The following is a 22,765-nucleotide window of genomic DNA, read 5'->3' as shown; positions in this document are numbered from 1 at the left end:
TGGCATATATCCCTTCAGATCCTTAGCAAGCAAAAAAGTGAAAAAAAAGAACACTCGGTGTTGGCCGTATTTTATGACGACCCCTCGGTACCATGGTGAACTGCAAACTGTCTTGTCTATTGAATTCCGATTGTCCTCTCAAGGGGCCGTACTCCGCATAGTGGCCTAACTGTTCCTGACAAAAAACGCCACAAATGCATACCTTATGTAATGAAACCCCGCCTCTCGCGTACTCTGACTTGCTCCCACTACTGCTCAAAATGTCGGTTTGGTTGCTAAGGGGATCGGAGGAGGTTCATCATCGCCGGCCGGTCCTGACGGCGGCTGAGGTGCCCCACCAAGCTGAGGCTTCTTCTTCGGCGGCGGCGGCGGGGGTGGCTTCTTCTTCCCTAGCGCGTTGACGAGTCCGGGAGGCGGAGACAATGGGTTAGAAGAGGCATTGGTAACACCCTGCTGTTGTTGCTCGCCAGCTTGCCCGGCATACTTTCCCACCTTGTCGGCAATGCCGTATTTCTGGTTCATGTTATTAGCCGTCTTTACTCCGGCCGCAACCTGGTCTCCGTGACGTTGACGGAAATTGTTGAACGTTGATGCAGCGGATCGGGCGTCCGCCATTGACACGGACGACGGGTCCTTATGGAAGTTGGATGCCGTTCGTAGCGCTGCCTGCTTCTGCTCCATCGTAGTTCCCTCCGTCGGCGGTGGGGTAGACGACTGTCCCGAGGACTTGCCCAACTTCGCGAAGCGGTTCTGCAACTCGTTCATCTGGCCGGCGCTGGGCGGCGAGAAGGCACCCGCTCGCGACGGCGCTGCAGGGCTATTGTTGTTGGACCGAGTCGGTGGCTCAGGGGCGGACTTTCCGATTCCTAGTGAAGGGACTGACACGCCGGCCGCGCCTAGCCTGTTCATCGCGCTCTGGTTGAGGTAGCCACCGCCGCTTGATGCTGGTGGTGGTGCGGGAGAGGATGGCGAAGTGGTCGTAGATGATGCAGAGGGTGTTCTGGGTGGGAGCCGCGGGGGTAGACTCGGGGGTGGTCGAGTGGCCGCTTGACCAGGAGGCGGCGTCCTTCCATCCGCACCATCTTTGCGTCCGGGAGGTGGTGGCAGATGGGCTGTTGACAGACCCGTCGTATTGACACGGAACGGTTGCGGCGGCGGTGCCTCCTCTTCGGGCTCCTCTTGCTGGGGGTATCGATTCGAGTCATCGTAGGGCGGTGGGGGTGCTCCGGGAGAAGTTGCACTCGACCGTGATGGCGGAGGAAGGGGTTGTCCCGGAACTCGTTTCGGCGGCGGCGCGAACGATGAAGGATCTTGTAGAGATGCTAGTGGCCTGGCAACATGTCCAGACCGGTCATCTTTGTCCTTATTCCTGCCCAAAAGCCCGTTCTGTATGTCATCTATCAGTATCTCAATTGCGTGCTATCTCTCCGCCCGGTCGACAAAACGCACCACTTGACCCTTAAAGGTAGTTCCTTCCTTCTCAGGGTGCCATCCTTTTTTCATGAGATTCCCAAATCCAGACATTTCGCCAGGCTTTTCTTTCTTCGAACGCAAAAGGGTCGATAAGGGGAAGCCAAATGTAAAGATGTTTGAATTGAGCCTCGGGCGGTGTGAAAAGGGGCCAGGCCGGTCGGGTTGTGCAATTAATGAGCGGCCGGTGGAGGTTCAATGTCTCCAGCGGTGGCTCTTCGTCAGCGCTCCATCCCAGTCCTCAGCGTGACGTCGGTTTAAGTGGCAGTGAAGGGAAGGAAAGACGGGTATGCCCCGCCCAACTCACTATTGGGCCGCTAACGTTGGGGCGGTTAGGCGCTGGCAGGCCGGGAACGGGCAGATAAGCAGCGCTGGACGCCTTGCGATTCAGGCGCGAAAAGTTAGCCCCTCTGAGGGAAGTGCTGGACCAAATATTGACTTTCGTCGCGTCAGTCGCGTCTTCTGGACCGCACATCGCCGCTTACTCGACTACGATCCTCCCCCACCGATTGTCCACATCAAGACAGGCCAGGATGTCGCAACGAAACATCATCGATGCCGAGCTCTTGACAGAGCACCTTGGGTATGCGCCAATTGTATGTTGCTTCTCCAGGCTGCTAAGCGCACTCTCTTAGGCAAGAGGCTAATATGTCGGCAGTCACTCCTCGACAGCATTATCAACAATGTCAATGCCGTAGCCGACAAAACCCTCGACCGCGTCGAACAGGGTCTATCCAGAGCACCCCCCAAAGCCCTGGGATTCGAAAAGGCGTTAAAGCAAAAGAAGAAGAAGCCTTCCGCCGGTGAACCACAGGCTAACATTGAGGAGACGGCAAAGCTTGAGATTATCGACGGCGTTCACAAGCTGGAAACGCTACTATGTGCTGCCATCGACAAGAATTTTGACATGTACGAACTCTACGTGATGCAGAACATTCTAGGCATTCAACCAAGCCACCGCAACTGGATGCGTTTGGCGCACTATGATGGCCTTGACTTCACGGCAGGTGCGCATGAGGATGCGCCTACGAGAGAAAGCGTTGAAGCGCTGAGGCAGAAGCTGCAGGCTAGTCAGCGACTCAACGTTATGCTACATGCTGAACAGGCGAAGAACGCGGCGCTCTTGACGAAGCTGAAAGATCTTGTTGGCGGCAAGCCCCCTGGCACGAGAACTTCGCTGGGAGCTGCAGAGGTCAAGGTTGAAAGCGCAGACGACAGAGCACCCTTCCAATTCTTGCACAATAAGGGCGACCTTACAGAGGGAGATGCAAAGACGCCTATTACGACGACCACGGCGTTCAACTTGTCACAGCTACAGGCTCTGCGAGCTCTATCTACTTCGTTGCGAAATATTATGCCAGACCTCAAGGACCCATCTAGTATGGAAGAGGGCCCAGAGAAGAACAAAAGTTGGAGACGGGAAAGACTAGAATATGTCGAAGGCGAGACAAGGAAACACCTTGAAACTGTTAGAGGGCTGGAGTTGGGCAAAGACGGCGAGGTGCGTGATGGGGAATGGCAGGGCGAGGGAAGGAAGTTTGCCAAGGGCGAGGTGGAAGGTCTGGAAAGTGTTGTAGCGGCCCTCGGCGGAGGAGTTGGAGGATCCGGTGAACAGGCTGACCCTGACGCCATGGACGAATCGTGAATTCTCGGCTGGGAGGTTGGGCCTTAGCTGGCCCAATATTCTGACGAACACTACGACGAAGGGATCGGTTCGACCAGCATCTGCTTCCACTGTGGCAGCAGCAGTCAACCAGCCCGCACTAGGGACGGAACCCAGGAGATCGTCGACACTCTCGAGACAACCATAGGCGACCAACCCAGTATTCAGATTGGGATGCTGTTGGCGCAGCGGTAGCTTGCGCACAGCTTCGATTGGCGCCCAACGCAGTTAACCATGTCCTTCGGAAGAAGTATTTGGAGATGGCCTAGACTGTTGCGCACACACCGGAAAACTGCTCAGCACGCGACTACAGCGCTTCTTCGCTGGCGACAATATAGCCGACAACAACGTCGAAAGATTATACGGCAACCCGAGATCAGTAAATTCGAGCGCAGCTTGATTCAATAGCTCTCGTGGTTATCTACAGAGTTACAAGCGTGAAGTATGAGCAAATGTCCCGGTTGAAACTCCGCGTTTGAAACTTGAGGGACCGAACAGATGGAGGCTAAGCGTACGGCCCTAACAGAGATGGTGCCAGAGGATGGGTGAACAAGCACGAAACCATCAGGCAGACTGACATGTGAATAAGGTCCATAGATGAAAGGCAGAGAATCAGACACCTATGAGGTGAGCCTAAATGTGTCACCCTGTGAAAAAGTTCAGATAAAACACTTTCGAACACTGGAGATGTCGATTTCAAGTTGGAGTTACATCACGTTTTATGCTTTTAGGCCACCAAGTTGGCAGCCGGCGGAATAAGAAATATAATGAAGCGGGATCTGCTGTAGCCCGCCCGACAGAATGATATACATACAGCCCTTCAGTCCAAACAAGTATCGGCCAAAAGCTGGCGAGAGAAGTCTAAGAAGGATGCATTAGAGCATAATTTTACTGCGCTGACTGGACAAACACTGAGCGGCCAGATGGCGTGAATTGCAATTGGATCCAGCGTGCAGAACCATTGAAATCAAAGAGTAAAACACAGTACAGTGGTTTTCCATGCGCTCCATCCAATCCGCGCCCCCGCCATCTTAGTACCATGGTATATAAGGGACACTGATACGGTGTAATACAGCACAGAAGACATGGATATTTAATTGTGAGAAGATCAAAATATCGAATCAACTCTTTGTGGTTTGATGCATTGCCAGCGTGAGCCAGCTGCTATATGTGCCTAATTCTCATACCCAAACGCCGCCTGCTAGTTGATGATTGTCATGTACCTGTACCTGTACCCCGAACCCATTGAACACCAGTGAATGTAATACAAAGCAATCTGAAGCATTATATGTTTAAATCTCCTCAATGAGACCCTCGGATTTCTGGTCCCATTCCTTACACCATCCGAACCAGTACCTCCGGCGGCATTCAGGTTCCGATGGAGCCTTCGTTGGCGCCGTGGTTGGCGTCACTGTGGGCGCCGTAGGAGCTGCTGTAATCGGGTGAGAGGTAGTCGTAACAATCAGTGATGCCGAGGTGGGCACCGCATCCTTACATCCCCAAAACCGCCCTGGAGTTGCGCAGGTAGTCGTGGAGGATTCACTGGTTGTTGTCGTCGAAGTAGTAGTGGTAGTGGTTGTTGTTGCTGTTGTCTTGTCCTTGCACCCAAACCAGCCAGGCGTCTTGCAGGTTGACGTCGTCGATGTTGATGTTGTTGTTGTGGCTGTAGCGGTAGTCGTCGTCTCATCTAAACAACCCCACCAGCCAGGTGTCTGACAGGTCGCGGTGCGCGTACGGGTCTTTGAAGTGGTCGAGGATTTCGACGTCGTAGTCGTCTCTGTGCCGTTGCTTTCGTACATCTTCCAGTTGACGCAATCGCGGCACTCGGGCGTGGCCTTGCACACAGGAACGTTGTCATACTTCATGATGACGTCGTGGATCACGGACCGAATCTTGTGCGTTCCAATGCCGACTCTCCACCCCTTGTCTGCCACGACATCGTAGACACACTCTACTCCAGTGTGGCAGGCAGATTCCATAGCATAACCAGCGAAGGAACAAGTCGCTGTGGCACCGTTACATGTACCGATATAAATAGGATCGGCCGTATGGCCGAAGTGGAATGCACCGGTGTTTTGGCGAGCCTGGTGGACCATCTGGTCTGCTCCTGGCGGCACAGGCAAGCCGAGTCTTCCAGCAGCGAGCGCCTCCGGCACGGCTTCAAAAGTAACGACAGGAAGGCCATAGGTGAGACCTAGGAGAGAGCTGACCGCACCGCCTAGAGAGTGGCCGGACAACCAGATATTGGCGTTGGGAAAGATCTCGGTAACGTTAGAATACAGTTCCTTGGCGGCTGTGTAGTATCGATTCTCCTCCTGGAGTGCCTGAACAACGCAGGTGTTGTTGCATGAGTAAGTGGAAGTGGCACAATCACACACTTGATGCCAGGTCCATTGTCCTTGTTGGGCGCAACAGCAGCTGAAGAACAAGTTGTCGTTGACCTTGTCGTTGGTGGTAGTGCCATCCCCATCAAAAACCGCCGGGGATGTGCCCTTCAACCCAATAACGACTGTCGAGTTCGTCGCATCCGCCCAAATGTGGCCACGCAAACCATCGGTTTCCCACCCAAAGTCTGCGCTTCTGTTGTATGGACCGCCAACCTCTTCCCAGTCCGCCTGTCCCTCCTCCTCCACGTATGCGTTCGCAGCCATAAGCGCAAGACTCAGAACAGTCCCTTTGTCGGTAATGTTGGGGCCAGGAACCTCGTCGGTGGTCCAAGATGATGGAGACATGATGTTTACGTATCCGCGTTGTCGGGCTTCGGTAACCATGGGGTCCACGACAGAGGGTCGTCGATCTACCATACGCTCTATCGTCAGAGGTGAACTCCGGGCCTTCAGAGGCATGACTTTCTCCTTCTTAAACCCATCCTCCTCTGCCAGCCACACTTGACTATCGGCCTCGTTTGAGTGGCGAACATCTTTGCGCCTGTGCAACTGAGGATGCCGATATGTGCCATGATGGAAAATATGTCGCAATGTGAAGAGATGCTCATCTGGGACGGGTTGTGGAGAGCTAGGCGGTATCAGTGGTCCGGGTGGAAGGATTGCTTGTACGTTGTGAGAGGCATCCCCAACGGATGCCAAGGCAGGCGATACCGCAAGAAACGATAAGAGCAGCTGGGCTGTAACTCTGCCAGCAGAGGTGCATTCCCCTCCTGTCTCAAGTTTTAACCGCATATCTGTTTAGAGAAACTAAAGAGGAAAGAAAAAAATAGGGAATCAGTACATTCAGAGGATGTCGGTGAGGATCTGTGATGTACGTCGAAGTCGGGGGAAGGGTGAACAGGATCAATGATGCCGATGTTGAGGTGCGAAGACTCGTGTACCCAGGTTATGACAACATCAGGTGGGCGGTTGGGCGGTGTTACGTTGATTCCGAGTCGCGGAGGACCACGGACCAGGTGTGATAACCCACTCCTGTGTCCGGCCGGTCTCCGCCCCCAGATCGCTGTTAAGATCTAATGCGAACTGGCTGCAATTTCATTAACAGATCTTGGGGGGTTGGTACCCATAACCTCATGGCACTTGATAAGACGTAATCAGGGACATCCACACCAGCATGTGACCACAGCCACTCTGGACAGTGCATGACCTTATTCTTAGGCTAGTCTGGTGCCTGACATCCACTGTCAGTCATCCGCCACTCCGGTGGCATCAAGGTCGTCTTCAGCGGACGCTCGGCTGCTAGAAAACCCCGTCTCAATCCCGCATGTTAGAGTGGCTAAGGCCGATCTGCTGCTAATATGGCACCAACCTGGGCAAGAATTCATGTTCAAACAGAACGGGATTCATAGAAAGACTCAAAGATGAAGATCCTGGCCAGTCAGATGCTTGGCCAATTACCATAATCTCAACATCACATACATAGTATGCTCAATTCTAGAGGCAGGTATTTTTGTTGTCCCGCTCATCAGTTAATATAGCCAGCTGATGGTCAACCTGGCTTTTCCAGCGAGATGAGCAACTAAGGCGAGCCGTCAGCCAGCGCAAATGTAACACCATACAGCTTTCCACTCAGAGGTCTCAAAGCATCCATTTAGGTTGAACATACGCTAGTCTCCTTAGCTGTTGGCATGAACCGCGCTCAGGCTTCCACCACTGGGGGTTTGTGATTGAATGGGCAATATACAATGCTGAGGCGGCTTGGGAACGTTACCTGGAGGTGCTCAAGCTTGCTGCGCAAATATGCCTTGCATACTTTGGTGGTGACATACTTTTCGAACAGTATATCATGTACTGCCAACGGATTCTTGTGCCAACTTGTAACAAGCTATTAAGACTTCCAACATATGGATACCAGGGATTGTAAGAACTTATCTAAGCGACACACGGCGGGCGCTTCAATATCTGGTTTGCAGGACGTAGCGAGAAGCGCAACGGCCCTGGTGGTACTTCCAACTCTGGGGTGGAGAGCAATTACCGCGATTCCAGTATTGTGATTCCGGTATTTGTGTTCACGCGGGTCACAAGTGCCTTGGTACTTCAGCTAAGGTGTCACCTACTTGGTGTGAGCTCTACCGGAGCCTCTGTATCCAATGTGGTGGCCGTATAGTTGACGGCACTTTCAACAGGAAGAAAGCTAGCCCAACACAGGGCTTGGATTCCAATGTCAAGGGCTGCACTGAGAGAGATATGTGGGTTTGGAGGTACACTACGAGAGGGCTGGTCGGCACATACCAAGAGTTCCTTCAATATCCTTTAACCCACAGCGACTACAGGCGGCGGCCGTCGCTTATCTGCCGCTGTCATTGACTCTATACCTACCTAAGTACTGATCTACTGTGTTGCAACTTTTTAAAGCCCTTGCCTTAGTAAACTGATCGGATTCTTTCAATTTTCGGTTTATTACCGTTCGCTGTTTCTCCTCTGCACGCCACTGACATTCCCGAGGGAATAGGCGACGGTTGAATACGATGAATCTGGGTAACATCTTGAAAGTCTCGTCCCTAAATTGGCGGCCTGGGCAGAGGGGGACTCGCCTGACACTTGAAGCAGAGCAGCATTATGGAAAGCTGCTTAGCCACAGGCCGAGTCAGTGGCGGAAGTCCTGAAACATTTGGCTATGGGCGCTCAATTCGTGCTGATTGCATCCTAACAGGAACAGCTGACTGAACACGAAGCGACCTTAATGACCAGGAGGCTCATGCCCATGTGGAAGGTTGCCTACGAGCCACCAGTGCCTAGCTAATTGGCATCCCCTGTCATACCTGAACCCCCCAACACATGCATGCACTGAATGTCGGGTCCGTCTGCAGATGACACCTTCCATTAAGACATGAGCGGGGACAAGAGCTACCTTGCCTACTAGTACATTTCGGTTACCTGCGTTACCTCATTCCCTAAAGCTTGCGTCTTCAAAGACATCAACCTCCACCTCCGAGCTCTTTTCATCTGCTTATCAGCGCAGGCACCGGCCAGATCGTGCTACTCTCACAGAGACGCTGACATCATTTCGATAGAGATGCGAATAGAAACATAGCTGCCATCTTTGGCCAACTAACAAGCCATCATCCCTGTTCTCTTGCTCCATTTATGGCATAAATCCGCTTGCACGCGACTCAACTGTCCCAGGTGTCGCCGCCAGGGATCTCTTTCCTCTGATATCGGGTTTCAAAGCCTGGCCGATACTTAATGCCGCCCTGACGACAACAGGTATGCGTCCTCTGCTTCTATGATATCAACTTGCCTATCGCTCTTTCCCAAGCTGCAAAGCTGACTGAGATGGCTTCCAGCACTGTAGAAACCCTCATGGCGCCCCCCGGCCCCTCCAAGTCGCCGGCCGCTCGACCGAGCACGATACGAGCGCCGTCATTCACTCGCCAGAGTGAAGACAGCGACCCTCTAAGAGTACCGAAACGAGCCCAAACATTCCAGAATGGCACCACTCCCGACCCGTTGGTCACGCCGGCCGTCTCCAGCAAGTCGAAACCAGCAGATGAATCCGATGCCCCAGATGCCTTCGAGACGAGACCTTCTATGGATAACGACGACGGATTTGATGGAAGAGGATCTGTGGATCTGGGCGAACTGCCAATCGAGCTGGTGAGCTTGACCGACAGGTAGGATCCCCTGCTAACTGGCGGCCAACGAACAAGCACCTGACAGTGCCCAGCTTCGTTGAATCTCTTACCACTAAAACTCACCCTACGCCGCTTAACATCGACGACGTTTCGCAGCTATTCCAAGATTTTTACCAAGTCGCATCAACCCACATCAACACGCACATCTCTGCCCTGGTCTATCGGCATAATCGGGATGCTTCGCCTGCCCCCTCCACGTCATCCAAGGTCTCCACAGCCAGTAGGCTTCGAGCCAAGGCAGCGTCCATCGGCAGCAAAGACAAACCTAAAGTTCTTCCTAAAGCGGAGCCAGAGCAACAGATGATCACCGCAGAGGAGCTCGCGAACAAGAAGAAGGCACGGAAAGCGATCGAGGCTAAACGCGGGATTATCGAGGAAGCAGTCGAAAGAAGATTATGTGAAGGCATATATCAGAAGATATATCGTCACAAGAGTACTCAAGATGAAGCACAAGACGCTAAGCTGCGATCTAAGACGGCAGCGCTCGCGTTAGTCGGCATCGGTCCCGCCGACCTGGGGATTGACCTTGGTGAAGACAAGTCGCAATCTCCTGAGGCAGTTGCTGAAAAGGCAGAGGAGATCAAGAAATGGCTTGAGCAAGCCAGAAGAGACCTGGTTCTCATGAATGAGAAGCGGTATCCTCTCGGCAAGCTACACCACTTGAAGGCGGCTCACAAGAGTATTGTGGAAACACTGGCACATTTTCACCCTTCTGCTTCTGCAGATGAGATTATGCCAATGCTCATTTACACGCTCATTACACTTCCCCCTGAGCACTTAAACGTTATCAGCGACTTACGCTTCATCCAGTATTTTAGGTGGGAGACGAAGTTGACCGGGGAAGCCGCCTATTGCCTAACGAATCTGGAGGCGGCTATCAGCTTCCTGGAAACGGTTGATCTCTCTACGTTGAGGGCGGACGAGCTGCCCCAAGGACCTGCCAGAGGACCGAGCCAGCCAGGAACCCCCCGCGCGGACACGTTTCCTCCGGCGTTCCCGCCCGGATTGACGGTAACAGCGGACACCACGGTGGAGACCAATATTGGCAACGCAACCCCAACTAAACCACCACCGTCACCCTCGGCTTCATCCGGGCTCCGTGCTGCAGTTCAAGCTCGAAATAGGAGACTGAGTGAACTAGTCAACACGCCTGCTCAGGCCATAGGAGCCGCTAGTGATGCTGTGCTCAACACTGCCGATCAGCATCTGAAGACTATATCGACCAGTCTGGGTGACAGCTACAAATTTCTTGTCGGCAAACTGCGCGAGTCTCAAGGCTCGCCGACTGAATCCGGTGAAGGTCTCGTGGTGCCAAAAACACTAGATGATGCTAGAAAATTGGTCAGCACACCGCCCCCCGAGGAAGAGGGCTCAGTTAGCGGTGCTAGTTCCGTCCACATCGCGGAGGAGGTCGATAACACTCGTCGGGCCCTTGTGCAAGATGACAAAGTGTTGAATCTTATTGGCGGTCGCAAGCCTAGCAGAGACCGCAGCGTCGACAGTTCCCGCAGCGCGAGCAGTTCCAAGAAAGCCGTGGTTTCAAAAGAAGGAGAGGAGAAGGTTCCGCCTACGCCATCTACGGCTCCCATCTCGAACCCTCTCGACTCTGTGCGCAACTTTGGCAATTCGTTTTCCAGATTCTCTGGTATGAGTATGATTCGTGGGCTAAGCAGGACTGCATCTACTCCAGTTATTGCTAAAGATACACCTACAAAAGATGTTCCAGCCAAGGCCGCCGATGGCGGCGATCTGGCAACGGTATGTTCCCTCTGGCTAAGCATCAAAGCTGAATATTAACTCTTCCAGCAGGCTTTCCCAGACATTGCAGCAGCTCTGCCCCCTAAACAAGCGCCCAAAGTTCAGCCGCCTAATAAAAGATTTATGGAGCTGCAGAACCCGGGTGACCTTAGGTTGAACGAGGTGCTCGAGCTGTTGCGTGACTATAGAAGACTTGCCAACACATTAAAGGATATGGGGGCTTTTGAAGGAACGAAATGAGATGAAGAATAACGGTCAGAGTGGCTTCTTGCAACTGTAGAGAGGATGTGATGGGATAAGAATAGCATACTGGATACTGGCGTTTTCCATACATTCCTTTTTTTTTTTTTTAACTATCTGTGTTGCCATTCTGATCGTAGATGGCAGTCGTCTTTTTGAAGGGCGTACAGAGACAAGTGCACACAGAAGACGAGTAACTGGACACTATATAAGGAAGGTCATTTGATATTATTAGAGATAGGGTTTCTACAGAACTTGAGAGAAGAAGAGACCGTCATGTTCCAACTGCACGGTCAGAGCGGTATTGGAAGCATCCATTCCTTTGGTGGGATCGAATAAAGAAAAATGTTTTCTACTTGTTTGTGTGTGTATGTACCTCACAGAAGGAGAGAATATCCATTTCGCTCCCTGAGACAAGACTCGCTCGGCGCCCCGTAACACCCAACCATGCTTTGGAAACGATGCTTGAACGCCTGTCCCGCCCTCCCCGAACCTGTTACAAAGCCCGGGGTTGTCCGGGGACCTTCGCCCAGGGAAACTAGTGTATAGTGATGGAGGTGGTATATACCTGGGTTTTTTGTACTTGTGTTTTTGGACATAAGAAAGGACCTTGACGAGAAGAAATCTCCCTTGTGACCCCACCCGTTTCCCCGTGGTTGTCCGTAATTTTACTGTTTAATTGCCTTGTTTTTTTTCTTGTTTTTTTTCTTTTTTCTTCGTCTTTCCAGGTTGTTCAGTGGTTACCATTCAACTTGGGATCCTTGGGCGGGACTGCGTTGCCGCGGTTGGTACGCTCTTGGAGCACGCCGTTCGGCACGCTACCGGCTTCCTTCTCATCATTGATGAGCTTTTCCATAAAGGCGATGTAGTCATATTGAGGCATGCCGCGATCCTCCGCAGTGTCAGGACCATTGTGCGTAGGAATGATCTCGATGAGCTTATCAATGACCTCGTCGGGCACGAGTGAATGACGCAAGTCCATCTCGGTGACATATGGCTTGCCATCTGCGACCTCCCGGAAGGATTGGAAGACCTGCTCTGCCGTGTTCTGGTCCTCGGTGACATCAACCATGAAGCGGATGAACTGCTCAAAGGTAACATGATCGCGACCCTTTGATGTCTCCATGAAGTAGTCGTGCATCTCGTCCTCGGAGAAGACAAGACCGAGGGAGGCTAGGGCGGCGCTAAACTCAAGCTCCTGAAGGGAGTTTGTATCGTCGCGATCGAAGTGACGGAAGACGGACTCGAACTCCTCGAGCTGGATAGGCGTGAGGTTGGTCATGTTACGGGCGACCATCTGGTTGTCAAGGAAGGCGAGCTTTTTCTGCACTGACGATTTGACAAGCCCATGCTCGTAGACTAGTTCATCGTAGGTGTAGGTTGTGAAGTCGTTCTCCTCAATGTTGGCTTCCTGGCATTTGGCATCCACAGCGGCGATGGTCTCTAGATACTTGTCCAGGGGCGGGAGGTTATCACTGATCTTGCGGACGTGGTGCAACTGGTCTTCGACGTCACCGTCGAGGCCTGAGATGGCTAGCTGCATGGTGTTCAGTGCCATAGCAAAATCGTTGGCCTTGTCGGCGAAGGATTTGCGGAGCGCGTTCTTGATGCTATAAATAAGTCAGTACAAGTACCGCTAAACGAGGGTAACACGGTACTCACTCTCTGATGGTCTCGTTGATCAGTTGCGCCCGCTTCATCTCTGTCTGTGACAAACCAGTCCATTCCTTCTCCATCGTCTCAAGCGACAACTCTGGTGGGGGGTCATACGGCCGCAGTCTGTATGTGCCCAATTTCGTCTTGATGTTACCCAAGAGGGTAGCGAGTTCACTCTTTTCAGCAACCCAGTCTCTCTTCTTGCCCCTCTTGAACGCAGCAAACTCGTTAGCTTGAGCTTTAGCATCGGCATACGTCCCTTGAAACGTAGCCTGCTGCCACTTCTCAATTTGTTCCCTAATCTGCCTCAACAGCTCCCTCATCCGCCTCTCATACGCGCTCTGCATCTCCCAGGCTCCAGCCATGTTGTTGACAAATTTCTCCACACGACGGCCTGCATTCTCAACCTTTTCCATCTGGGAAAAGGCATGGAACCAGTAAGCGATGTAGGTCATAAGCGATCGTTCATCGGGCTTAGCAACGTCACACACGTCCTCAACATCTAGCAGCTTGGGGATACCAATCTCCTTGTGCGCAATATCGAAAGCCATCTGCATGTTGCCCCGGTGGTCTGACTTGTCCAGGGCATCGTAGTCAATGAGGTCTGGTCTATGAATGTCGAGCAGGGCGCAGAAGGCAAGTCCGTCATTCCAGCTGCCGCTAAAATCACGGACTTCCACCTCATCGTAGCAAGCAGTTTTTCTTTGGCACCAGAGCAGTAGACCTTCCTTGGCCGTCATGCCCTCCTCATTGATATCACTGATCGTAAACCGCAAAATGAGAGTCCAAATTAGGCCGAGAATGATCTTCTGGTTGCCGTCGACTACATCCTCGGCACCGATGTTGGTCATCTGGATACCTCTGGACTTGATAAAGTCGAGGCCAAGGTTGACATTTTCGAATCGTTGTACGCGAAGCTTCGGCTTGGAGGCGTAGCGCCCGAGCGTGTCGTTGGACAGGCATTCTAGCAAATGGATGAGGATAACCTGGGGTTGCAGAGTCTGTGAGCCAAGAGAACCCCGCAATGTGGAAAAGGGGCTTCAACTAACACCATCGCTAAGATCGAGAACGAGGTCCTTCACCTCGAGTGAACGAGCCTCCAACTTAGTATTAAGCCTGCCAAAAAACAAATGTTAGCCCACGATTATAACAGAGAAAACCAGTATCTTTCTTCTTCTTCTTCTTTTTGGTCGGGAGTGGGGTTCGTCTCGCACCATTTGGTAAAGGTCTTTTGCTGGACAGTGATCCATTTCTGCTGTTCAGCAAACGCCATCCTCGTTAAGCCCTGGTCATGAGGAGGCTCAACAGCGGCGAGGGCGTCAGCGGGCGAAGACCCTGTGGCAGAGCGGAATCGATTTTTCTTTGCGGTGCTCTCCTTTCGTGCTAACGCAAGACTACTGCTCCCAGATCTCTGCAATCGGGCAGCGTGCAACTCCTTTTTGTCTCGTCTGCTTCTGGGGCTTGGGGAGGAGCTGGCGCCACTGTTTGTGCGAACTCTCGAAACGGGGGAAGAATGTGTTGTAGATGGGTGTTCGGTGTTGGTCGGTGTGGTCGGGGTCGTGGAGGCGAACGAAGATGTAGAGGTGCGACTGCCGGCGATGGACTGGGTGCCGGCCGAGTGGTCATGTAAACAAAACTCGGGGAATTCCTCGTTGCACTGGACGTTGCCAGGCAGATTTGTACCTGACAGTGGGCGAAGCCCCTGAGGGGCTTCCGTAGTGGACGCCATTTCGGACAATTCTAGTGGCTCGCTAAGTTGATTGGCAGCGTTCGGCCGCTGCAGGCGCCGGGATTCGATAGTGAAGTGGCTTATCGATAACGGCTAAACTGCCGGTTTTCCAGGATGAAGGGGGAAACGTTTCTTTTGGATGGCTTTGTGGCGCCCGGGTACCTATTGCTAGTTCAGAGTGAGTTGAGAACAAACGAGGCCAACACAATAGCAACACAATAACAAGAACATGAGGAGGGACTGGCCACACGGAATCTGAAATAGGGGAGTCCTTCGTTGTTTATACCACCACTCCTCTAGTCAGTCCGCAGTCAGTCTCTTCCCAAGTAAAGACGAAGACGTCGCGCGGCGCAAACAGAACGAGGTCTCCCCCAGGCGCCATATCCCTTCTGAAACAACAGCCTGTCTCCCGTCTCCTCCACTCTACGATCAGGAACGCACCCTTTCTCCCAGGACCCCGATGATCCCGCCACTAAATCGGCCTCTCGACTCGTTGACAGTAACTCCTTCGCCTTCTCGACCCCGGCGCCAACAGGCCCGCCCCCTCGTCCCACTGTCGAAGCCACTCATGCATGCCATAATGCTTGAAGCTGATCAGCAGGGATCCCCAAGGATGCCATGCTGGCCGTGACTTCCAAATGTGGCCGCCGCCAAAAGTGTTAGCCGTCACGGATAAGGCAATTGCAAGAGATAAGGGGGAGGCTTGCTGGTATTGTCTTTATGCTATTCGCCGGGCTACCTTAGTTGCCCATCCTTGAACAATGGCCTCTACTGGTGGTGCTTGGATTCTTGGAACATTCTTTCCTTCAGCCACTCCCGTCTGGTGGAGAGAGCGGCAAACCAGTCAAGGATGGGATTGCCCACTGGCAGTTTCTCAATCCACAACGTCGTCTATCCCGTGCCGCCGTCTGGCGCTCTATTCCCCGAGGACCCTCCGAGTGGAGGGAACGTTGAGAACGCATGAATGCAGTACGGGAACTCTAACGAGGATCGCGTCAAAGACATCAGATGGAGATTTGCAAGGACACTTCACCAATTCCAAGTATTTCAGTTTTACAGGCCGGGCACTGGTTGATGCTGGTGCTGGCCCGAAGTCTTTTGGCCGATGCACACTAAGACTGGCGAAGGCCCTTCAGCGAGCATTCGAGCCATATTGCGACGCGTCCCGTCCCTAGCCGAGACAAACGGCATGAGACGAAGAATGTTGAGGTCAGACTTGGTCTGAAAAATTAGGAATTTTGTGCAGCCTGAGCATGTGGCCAGGTCTGTCAGTGCGGATAGGGTCAAGTGGGTGGTGATACTAAGCCACAATTCCTTCTCAACCTGGAACTTCTCGCAGATACAACTATAAGAAGACGGTTCAATATGCACAGGGAGGAAACAAACCCAGTGAATAAGACAATCTTAGAATGAAAAAGGTTTGTGTTGACACGTACTCAGTCTGGTTTTCTGTGCGACGTCTTAGGTTGAACTGCGCCTCGCTCAATTTGGTCTTCAGCAACGCTGACTAAGAAGTTGTCTACATAGTATGGGATCAGAACGAGAGTCATCGCGTGCCTAGATATCGTCATCCAAAGATCTGCGTTAAGAGGAACAACCAACGGGGACGTTAATTAGTTGCAGGCCAAGCCGGGGAACTAGGGGGTTTGGTTGGGCAAGGAATGATTGGGCGATACAGTGTCGAATAGCAGGATTTAGTGTTGCAGAAAATCTCGGCCTGAGAGATGGTTTTGCCGACGGCGAAAAACAGCAGATATGCCGAGCAGGATTATCGGGACTACTGCACCGACCTAAACTACCTATGCCATAGCGGGAGCCGCTGAATTCTACAGCTCCAACACCACGCTGCAGCGACTTCTGACGCCATCGGGTTGGCAAATCCGTTCCAGTTACTGGCAGAACTTACAGGGGTTTAGTGCTTAAAGCCGAAATCGGGACCATACCCTCTAAATCTTGAACTTCACGCAACTTTTTCAACCCTCAATTCTCTGGAGCCACCGTCTCTTCCTGCCAAAACAACACGCAAAAGGGCAATAATCCGGCTGGTTGGTGACCTATTCTGCACCCTTACCTTTTTCTTTTGTGCTTTAAGCAGTTGTGATGGCCTCTAGAGCGAGAATTCAGCCCCTCTTCCGGGCAGCTGCCCGGAGGCAGACGCTTTTGAACACCGGCAGCCGGCACGCGATGCGGCAGGTTTCGGCCCCGGTTGTCACCGCCGCCGCCCGATGCATGTCCACTACGGGCACAAGGCCCTCAAAGGAGGCTGGCTTGAAGGAGATTAAGCTCACAGCCAACGCGTACCCTGACATCAAGCGGGACTCCCGTTTCGCTGAGGTGACAGATGCGCACGTCGCCTACTTCAAGGACCTCTTAGGCTCTTCTGGTGTCATTGACGGTGTAACGACGGACGCGGCTGATGACCTTACTGCTTTCAACGAGGACTGGCTGCGCAAGTACCGTGGCCAGTCGCAGCTTGTCCTGAAGCCCGCATCAACAGATGAGGTCAGCAAGATTCTCAAATACTGCAACGAGCACAAGCTCGCCGTCGTGCCTCAGGGCGGCAACACCGGTCTTGTCGGCGGCTCTGTCCCCGTCTTTGATGAGATTGTCATCAACATGAGCCGCATGAACCAGATCCGCTCATTTGACGACGTCAGCGGTACCCTCGTCGTCGACGCTGGTGTTATCCTCGAGGTTGCTGACCAGTTCCTGGCCGAGAAGGGCTACATCTTCCCCCTCGACCTTGGCGCTAAGGGTTCCTGCCACGTCGGCGGCAATGTCGCCACCAATGCCGGCGGTCTGCGTCTGCTTCGTTACGGCAGCCTCCACGGCAACGTGCTCGGTCTCGAGGCGGTGCTTCCTGATGGCACCATTGTCGATGACCTCTGCACTTTGCGCAAGAACAACACTGGTTACGACTTGAAGCAGCTCTTCATTGGTGGTGAAGGTACTATTGGTATCATCACCAAGGTCTCCATCATCTGCCCGCAGCGCTCTCAGGCCGTCAACGTCGCCTTCTTTGGCCTCGAGTCGTACGAGAAGGCTCAGCAGGCTTTCAAGTCCGCCAAGGGTCAACTCGGAGAGATTCTCTCCGCCTTCGAGCTGATGGACGGCCGCAGCCAGGATCTTGTCCATGCTGTGCGCCAAAACAAACGCCCTCTCGAGGGAGACCACCCGTTCTACTGTCTGGTCGAGACGAGCGGTTCCAACGGTGACCACGACTACGAGAAGCTTGAGAAGTTCCTCGAGGACGTCATGTCTAACGAGATCGTCTCGGACGGTGTGCTAGCGCAGGACGAGACGCAGATCAAGGCGCTCTGGGGTTGGCGCGAGGGCATCCCCGAGTGTCTGGGTCACTGGGGCGGCACCTACAAGTACGACGTTTCGATTCCGCTCAAGGACCTCTACCAGCTCGTTGATGACACCAAGGCCAAGATGGAAGCGGCTGGTCTTGTCGGTGACACGGATGAGTTCCCCGCTGTGGGTGTCGTTGGCTACGGCCATATGGGTGACGCTAACCTCCATCTCAACGTCGCTGTCAGACGATACGACCCCCGTATCGAGAAGGTCCTCGAGCCGTTTGTCTACGAGTGGATCCAGGAGCGTAACGGCAGCATCAGCGCCGAGCACGGCTTGGGTGTGGCGAAGAAGAAGTTCGTCGGCTACAGCCGAAGCGAGAGCATGGTTGGCCTGATGAAGCAAATCAAGAATCTCTACGACCCGGTAAGCTTTACTTGTCTCCTGACACTCCGCTCATCCCTTCCTCTGTCATCTTTACATTTACGACTCCCTCATTCTTGAACTGTGATTCTTATCCCCATCTGCCCGCCCCCCACGCACGCTACCCTCAGCTCTGCATGGTGTGTGAAAGGAATGCTGACATTGGGCCAATCAGAACGGCATCATGAACCCCTACAAATACGTCTGAGAAAGCGCCAAGAAACGATACCCCCATCCTTAAACGGAAGAAAACCGCTTTAGCTTTCGGGCCTGAGTCATGGAAATGGTTTGCAGAAGCGGATTGGAGGCCACGGTGTGTGACCTGCTGTACTTCCAACCAACCACTGACCCGTCTAGCCGATGTGGCAGTGGCCTGTAAAAGAAAAGTTGCGTGTGCGTGTGTGTGTGTGTATGTGTGTGTCGTGTGCGTGACTGCACCTCACAGCCCCGTATTATAGAAGACAAATTTCCTAATCGAGGCATATTTTGAATTTTGTCTTACGGAGGGATGAGGGAGAGAGAGGGGGGGAAAAGCCTCGGCAGGCATTGATCGGTTGGATATCACACACGCACAAAATCTAGCTTAGAATATCATATCAAAAGACACAGCCATTTCTTTATCCACATGGCCGCTTCTTGCAGGCCGACATACGGGATGGACGTTGACTTGGATCGGAGTTGTCTGAGATCGGAAGTTGACGAAAGCGTGATGACATCGGCAGCACCTCAGTTTTAACCCTCCATTTCTCTCTGACCCTTGTTTCCCCCCTTCCCCAGCCTCAACCGCAGCGGGATTACCCATTTGTACCGAGGTCAAGTCTTAGGTGTCGAGTCCTTTGGGGGGCTGGTGACCTGGATGTCGCTAAGCAAACATAACAAAACATGATTGGTACACAAGGTTCGGCCATTGGCTGCGGTACGCTAGCCCCAAGCTTCCAGAAGGCGAGCGCGAAACACCAATGAAAATCACGCCCGTCGCCGACACCCGAGTCCGGCGCTGGCGTGTGTGATCGTCCCCCGTGGTTGCGTTCCCTCCCTCCCTCTTCCCCCCCACCCTTGTCTTGAGTGCCTGACCCGTCCGGGCTTTCCGCGCCGCCTGGCTGACAATGCTCTGGCGGAATCTTACTTGCTCAGCTCTTATTTGCCCCTTTACTATGCGGCACTCCGCAGCCGCCCATGTCAGCCCCCAAGCAGCCAATCTGGGACCAGGACCCGTATGTCTCGTGGGGCCTCCGAACCCGACCCCCTGTCATCGGTCTGGGACCGGCATGCAGCCCTACGGAGCAAACCTGGGACGTGCACACCGTAGTGGTCCGGGGAGAAGTACGTGAGGTCGTTTACACTTTGATTACACTCTACCTTAGTTTAATCTGTCTAGTCTCGGCCTGCACCGCAACAAGTCAATCGAGTCGCCCTTCGTCGGTGTATTTACCACTCTCGCGAGTTTCCATACCTTTGCATCCCCCTGTAGACAAGCCCTTGATGGAATTAATTTTCCTCTTTCAGTACTGATATGCCCATTGATTTGCATCCGGTCGATGAACGCCTAGATAATGGCGTCTTTGATGGCCGTTCATGCAGGGAAAAAAGCAAGAGATGATATTCCCGCGTCACGACACACCATCGTGCCTCGGCGCCATACAATCGAGAGACCCTATCTACCCGCACCCTGCCTCCGACCCTAAACCAAAGGGAGGCATATATTTGATCGTCTCGGGGCGGCCAGCCTGCATACGCAGCCGCAGCCATCTTATTCGTCCAACTTGTCCCAAGTGTTCAGTTCCCTTGCTCGTGTCTGTCCCATACGTTGTCATGATCCGCACACCGTAGGGCTGCAGCACACCATCAACCAGCTTCCCGCGAACCATTGCTGGCCTCAAACAGTCCCACTGGCATCGGCAGTCGCCCAAAGTAAGAAGTGCCCCGTCCACATCCTGATGGAGACCTCTCATGTCCCACTCCGGCTGTTGATATGATATATACCGGCGTCTACGCCTGCCTTCCGTGTTCGTCATCTTGAAGAGGCTAGGCCAGCTATGGGCATTGTGTATCTTTCAACGTCTTGTTTCGAGATTCTGATTTGTCACCATGGTTGGAGTCCGTGGTAAGTATAAGGGGTGCGAGACATGCAGGGCTCGGAGAGTTAAGGTAAGCCTCCCCCCTGAAGAGCCCCAGAAGGCGCCTCTTTGGAGAGACAACAGCTGACGCTTCGATGCCTGCCTTAGTGCGACAACGAGCGACCCTACTGTCGGAAATGTATCGACAGCGGCCGTGAGTGCGCTGGGTACGAGCGTGAAATGGTTTTCATCACTGCAACCATTGATGACGGTGGTCGCTGTTCATCTCACCCCCCGCGCCAGGTACATTCGTCCAAAAAGTCTCCGAAGTCCAAGGCTGCGGAGGAAACGGTCCCTCGTCTCGTACCAACCGAACCACTAGCACCGGCGTGGGACGACTTGATTACCTTGACCGAGAATGGCGCCGTATACGCCGTGCAGATTGCGGCTCTGCATACCAAACTCCAGAACGTCATGCGCGGATATGAAGCCCAAAGTCGCAACAAGTTCCCTATCACGTTCCCGCCTTACTTGCCGGTTGACTTGGAGACTTGGGATAACGGCAACGAGGTGGATATGGCTGCCCAGAGTATGATCAGCCTTCTGCCAGCTGGAAACGAGAGCGGGCCACCGGATGGTATTTGCACCTTCCTATTCGAGGTCTGTTACCAACTCTCCCTTTCAAACATCCAGCTAACAACTGGTAGCAAAACCCGTCTTTCTTAGTGACAAACGGTATTACACCCTGGGGTGTTCCTCAGGAAAACCAGGATGCTGTGAAGAAACTCGGTCCAGAACAGTTTTGCCAGTTCCCCGCGCATCATTTCTTTGTCAGGGTTTATAGATGTAGTGCTGTAAGAAACAAAACACGGGGTTTGAAAGCCCGCATGCTAGTCAGTAACTGACACTTGAAGAAAGATTACTCTCGCCCTCTTCTATAGGAAAGCGACGTTCCTATCATCTTTCGATTGGTGCACTATTCCCTGGGAGCGGCACCCCAAGACCTTTTTCGACAGACTTTTCGACGTCATTGTCCCTCTACCCGGAATATTCGCAAAAGTCGACCGCACCATCCCTTTGGCAGCAACTTTGCAACGCCGTTTGAAGGCCCAGGAGTTATTGAACAACTGTTTACAGGTTGAACAACAGCTTGAGGGGTGGCATGCCTATGCTCGAGCGCCGACGCCTGAGCATCCTTATACGTACTGGATTGAGGAATCAGACGATCAAGTCGCGCAACAAGTGCCTTTCGCCGACCCTTTCGCTGACAGTCTTGCCTTCAAAGACGGCGTTTCCTCCGTCATGTTCCTGCATTACTGGATGACGTTGATACTCCTCCATCGCTGTATAGAAACCCTGCACCACGCAATCTTCCAGCCTGTGATCGAGGATTTTCCGAACATGTATCCTGATCTGCCACACCACTTGCAGATCAACTTAGCAAGTTACCAGCAGCGGCGGGAATTCGCAGCTAGGATATGCCGAGCATTGGACTTCGCCCTCAGCACCACTGTCCAGCCGGACCTACTCATTGCGCCTTTTACCGTGGCGATGGAGTTTTATCGTGAACTCAATGCGTCCTCGAGGGACGGGGAGCTGGAGATTATGTGGTGCGAAAGTTTCAGACTGAGACTGATTTCAAAAGGCCAAGATATTGCCAACGTCCTCCATAGCCGGCAATGGTACGACGTTGGCAAGTTTTAAGGAGCTGGCTTCTCACTTTTATGCAGAGCATGACTAGATACGGGGTACGCAAAAACCTACCTGGAGGTAGTTGAGAAAGACGTGAGGGTTAAGGGGATATATGTTACATTTCGGCTGCATGGTTTCGGCAGAATTTTGCGAGAATACGGGCTGTTCGACGTTACTTCTAAGGATCAAAGAGATATGTGGTTGCCATGGACTGGCCACCATTTTGAGGAACTACTGCTGGCATGTAAATCTTAAGCTCCTTCATTTACCGTCGTCGATGACGGTCGTATAAGGAGAGGGAATTGTATCACCTGGATAGTGTTTGAAGAATGATAAACAATGTTTGATTGGCCATGACTCCAAACTTTGCGATAGAAGCAAAACCAAAAGTGAGAAATAAACCAACTTTGCATGTATGGATAACCAGTTATCATTGTTTGGCAGGTATTAGTTAGTTAGCAGGGCTCCCCGTCAAGGAAACTGCAAATAACTGCGCACAGACCACGCAACCAGACCAGGCTCAGAGCTTACAAGAGAAGGTCATTACCCGGACTTTCCCCGGGCTTTGCAGGAGCTCCTGGAGCTTTTCAGCCTTCCATGCCAGCAGGTACCGAAGCTTCGTCAGACCTGCAGCCTGCCTACCTCTCTATTACTCCATCTATCCTCCACCGACCGTACCCCTTCCATCACACAGCGAT

General features: G+C 52.9%; 8 protein-coding genes across 8 annotated transcripts; 4 read left to right on the top strand and 4 right to left on the bottom strand.

The window, feature by feature from the left end:
• Positions 1–255: 255 nt before the first annotated feature.
• On the bottom strand, positions 256–1,524 carry CTRU02_212890 (uncharacterized protein; the record flags this gene model as incomplete). The annotated part of the gene is made up of 2 exons (XM_036721456.1): positions 256–1,386; positions 1,450–1,524. 2 exons carry the CDS (start codon positions 1,522–1,524, stop codon positions 256–258), a joined length of 1,206 nt encoding a protein of 401 aa, XP_036586625.1.
• Positions 1,525–2,003: 479 nt separating this feature from the next.
• On the top strand, positions 2,004–3,115 carry CTRU02_212888 (mind kinetochore complex component; the record flags this gene model as incomplete). Its single annotated transcript, XM_036721455.1, has 2 exons — positions 2,004–2,066; positions 2,129–3,115. 2 exons carry the CDS (start codon positions 2,004–2,006, stop codon positions 3,113–3,115), a joined length of 1,050 nt encoding a protein of 349 aa, XP_036586624.1.
• Positions 3,116–4,425: 1,310 nt separating this feature from the next.
• Positions 4,426–6,312, bottom strand: CTRU02_212887 (uncharacterized protein; the record flags this gene model as incomplete). The annotated part of the gene is made up of 1 exon (XM_036721454.1): positions 4,426–6,312. The coding sequence occupies one exon, from the start codon at positions 6,310–6,312 to the stop codon at positions 4,426–4,428; it is 1,887 nt and encodes a 628-aa protein (XP_036586623.1).
• A 2,544-nt stretch (positions 6,313–8,856) lies between these two features.
• Positions 8,857–11,213, top strand: CTRU02_212886 (vps9 domain protein; the record flags this gene model as incomplete). Its single annotated transcript, XM_070205928.1, has 3 exons — positions 8,857–9,194; positions 9,248–10,973; positions 11,022–11,213. The coding sequence occupies 3 exons, from the start codon at positions 8,857–8,859 to the stop codon at positions 11,211–11,213; spliced, it is 2,256 nt and encodes a 751-aa protein (XP_070060321.1).
• Positions 11,214–11,946: 733 nt separating this feature from the next.
• On the bottom strand, positions 11,947–14,598 carry CTRU02_212885 (alpha- sarcomeric (f-actin cross linking protein); the record flags this gene model as incomplete). Its single annotated transcript, XM_036721452.1, has 4 exons — positions 11,947–12,823; positions 12,876–13,855; positions 13,919–13,985; positions 14,084–14,598. 4 exons carry the CDS (start codon positions 14,596–14,598, stop codon positions 11,947–11,949), a joined length of 2,439 nt encoding a protein of 812 aa, XP_036586621.1.
• A 2,100-nt stretch (positions 14,599–16,698) lies between these two features.
• Positions 16,699–18,526, top strand: CTRU02_212884 (actin interacting protein 2; the record flags this gene model as incomplete). The annotated part of the gene is made up of 2 exons (XM_036721451.1): positions 16,699–18,321; positions 18,494–18,526. The coding sequence occupies 2 exons, from the start codon at positions 16,699–16,701 to the stop codon at positions 18,524–18,526; spliced, it is 1,656 nt and encodes a 551-aa protein (XP_036586620.1).
• A 1,450-nt stretch (positions 18,527–19,976) lies between these two features.
• CTRU02_212883 (uncharacterized protein) lies at positions 19,977–20,186 on the bottom strand (the record flags this gene model as incomplete). The annotated part of the gene is made up of 1 exon (XM_036721450.1): positions 19,977–20,186. One exon carries the CDS (start codon positions 20,184–20,186, stop codon positions 19,977–19,979), a length of 210 nt encoding a protein of 69 aa, XP_036586619.1.
• A 220-nt stretch (positions 20,187–20,406) lies between these two features.
• CTRU02_212882 (C6 zinc finger domain protein) lies at positions 20,407–22,079 on the top strand (the record flags this gene model as incomplete). Its single annotated transcript, XM_036721449.1, has 4 exons — positions 20,407–20,466; positions 20,544–21,035; positions 21,083–21,229; positions 21,294–22,079. 4 exons carry the CDS (start codon positions 20,407–20,409, stop codon positions 22,077–22,079), a joined length of 1,485 nt encoding a protein of 494 aa, XP_036586618.1.
• Between the last annotated feature and the right edge of the window lie 686 nt (positions 22,080–22,765).

The sequence above is a fragment of the Colletotrichum truncatum genome (assembly GCF_014235925.2).
Source record: "Colletotrichum truncatum strain CMES1059 chromosome Unknown Contig_0009, whole genome shotgun sequence".
NCBI classification, from domain to species: domain Eukaryota; kingdom Fungi; phylum Ascomycota; class Sordariomycetes; order Glomerellales; family Glomerellaceae; genus Colletotrichum; species Colletotrichum truncatum.
The sequence above is the reverse complement of the archived record's forward strand: the minus strand, read 5'-3'. Positions and strand labels throughout refer to the sequence as shown.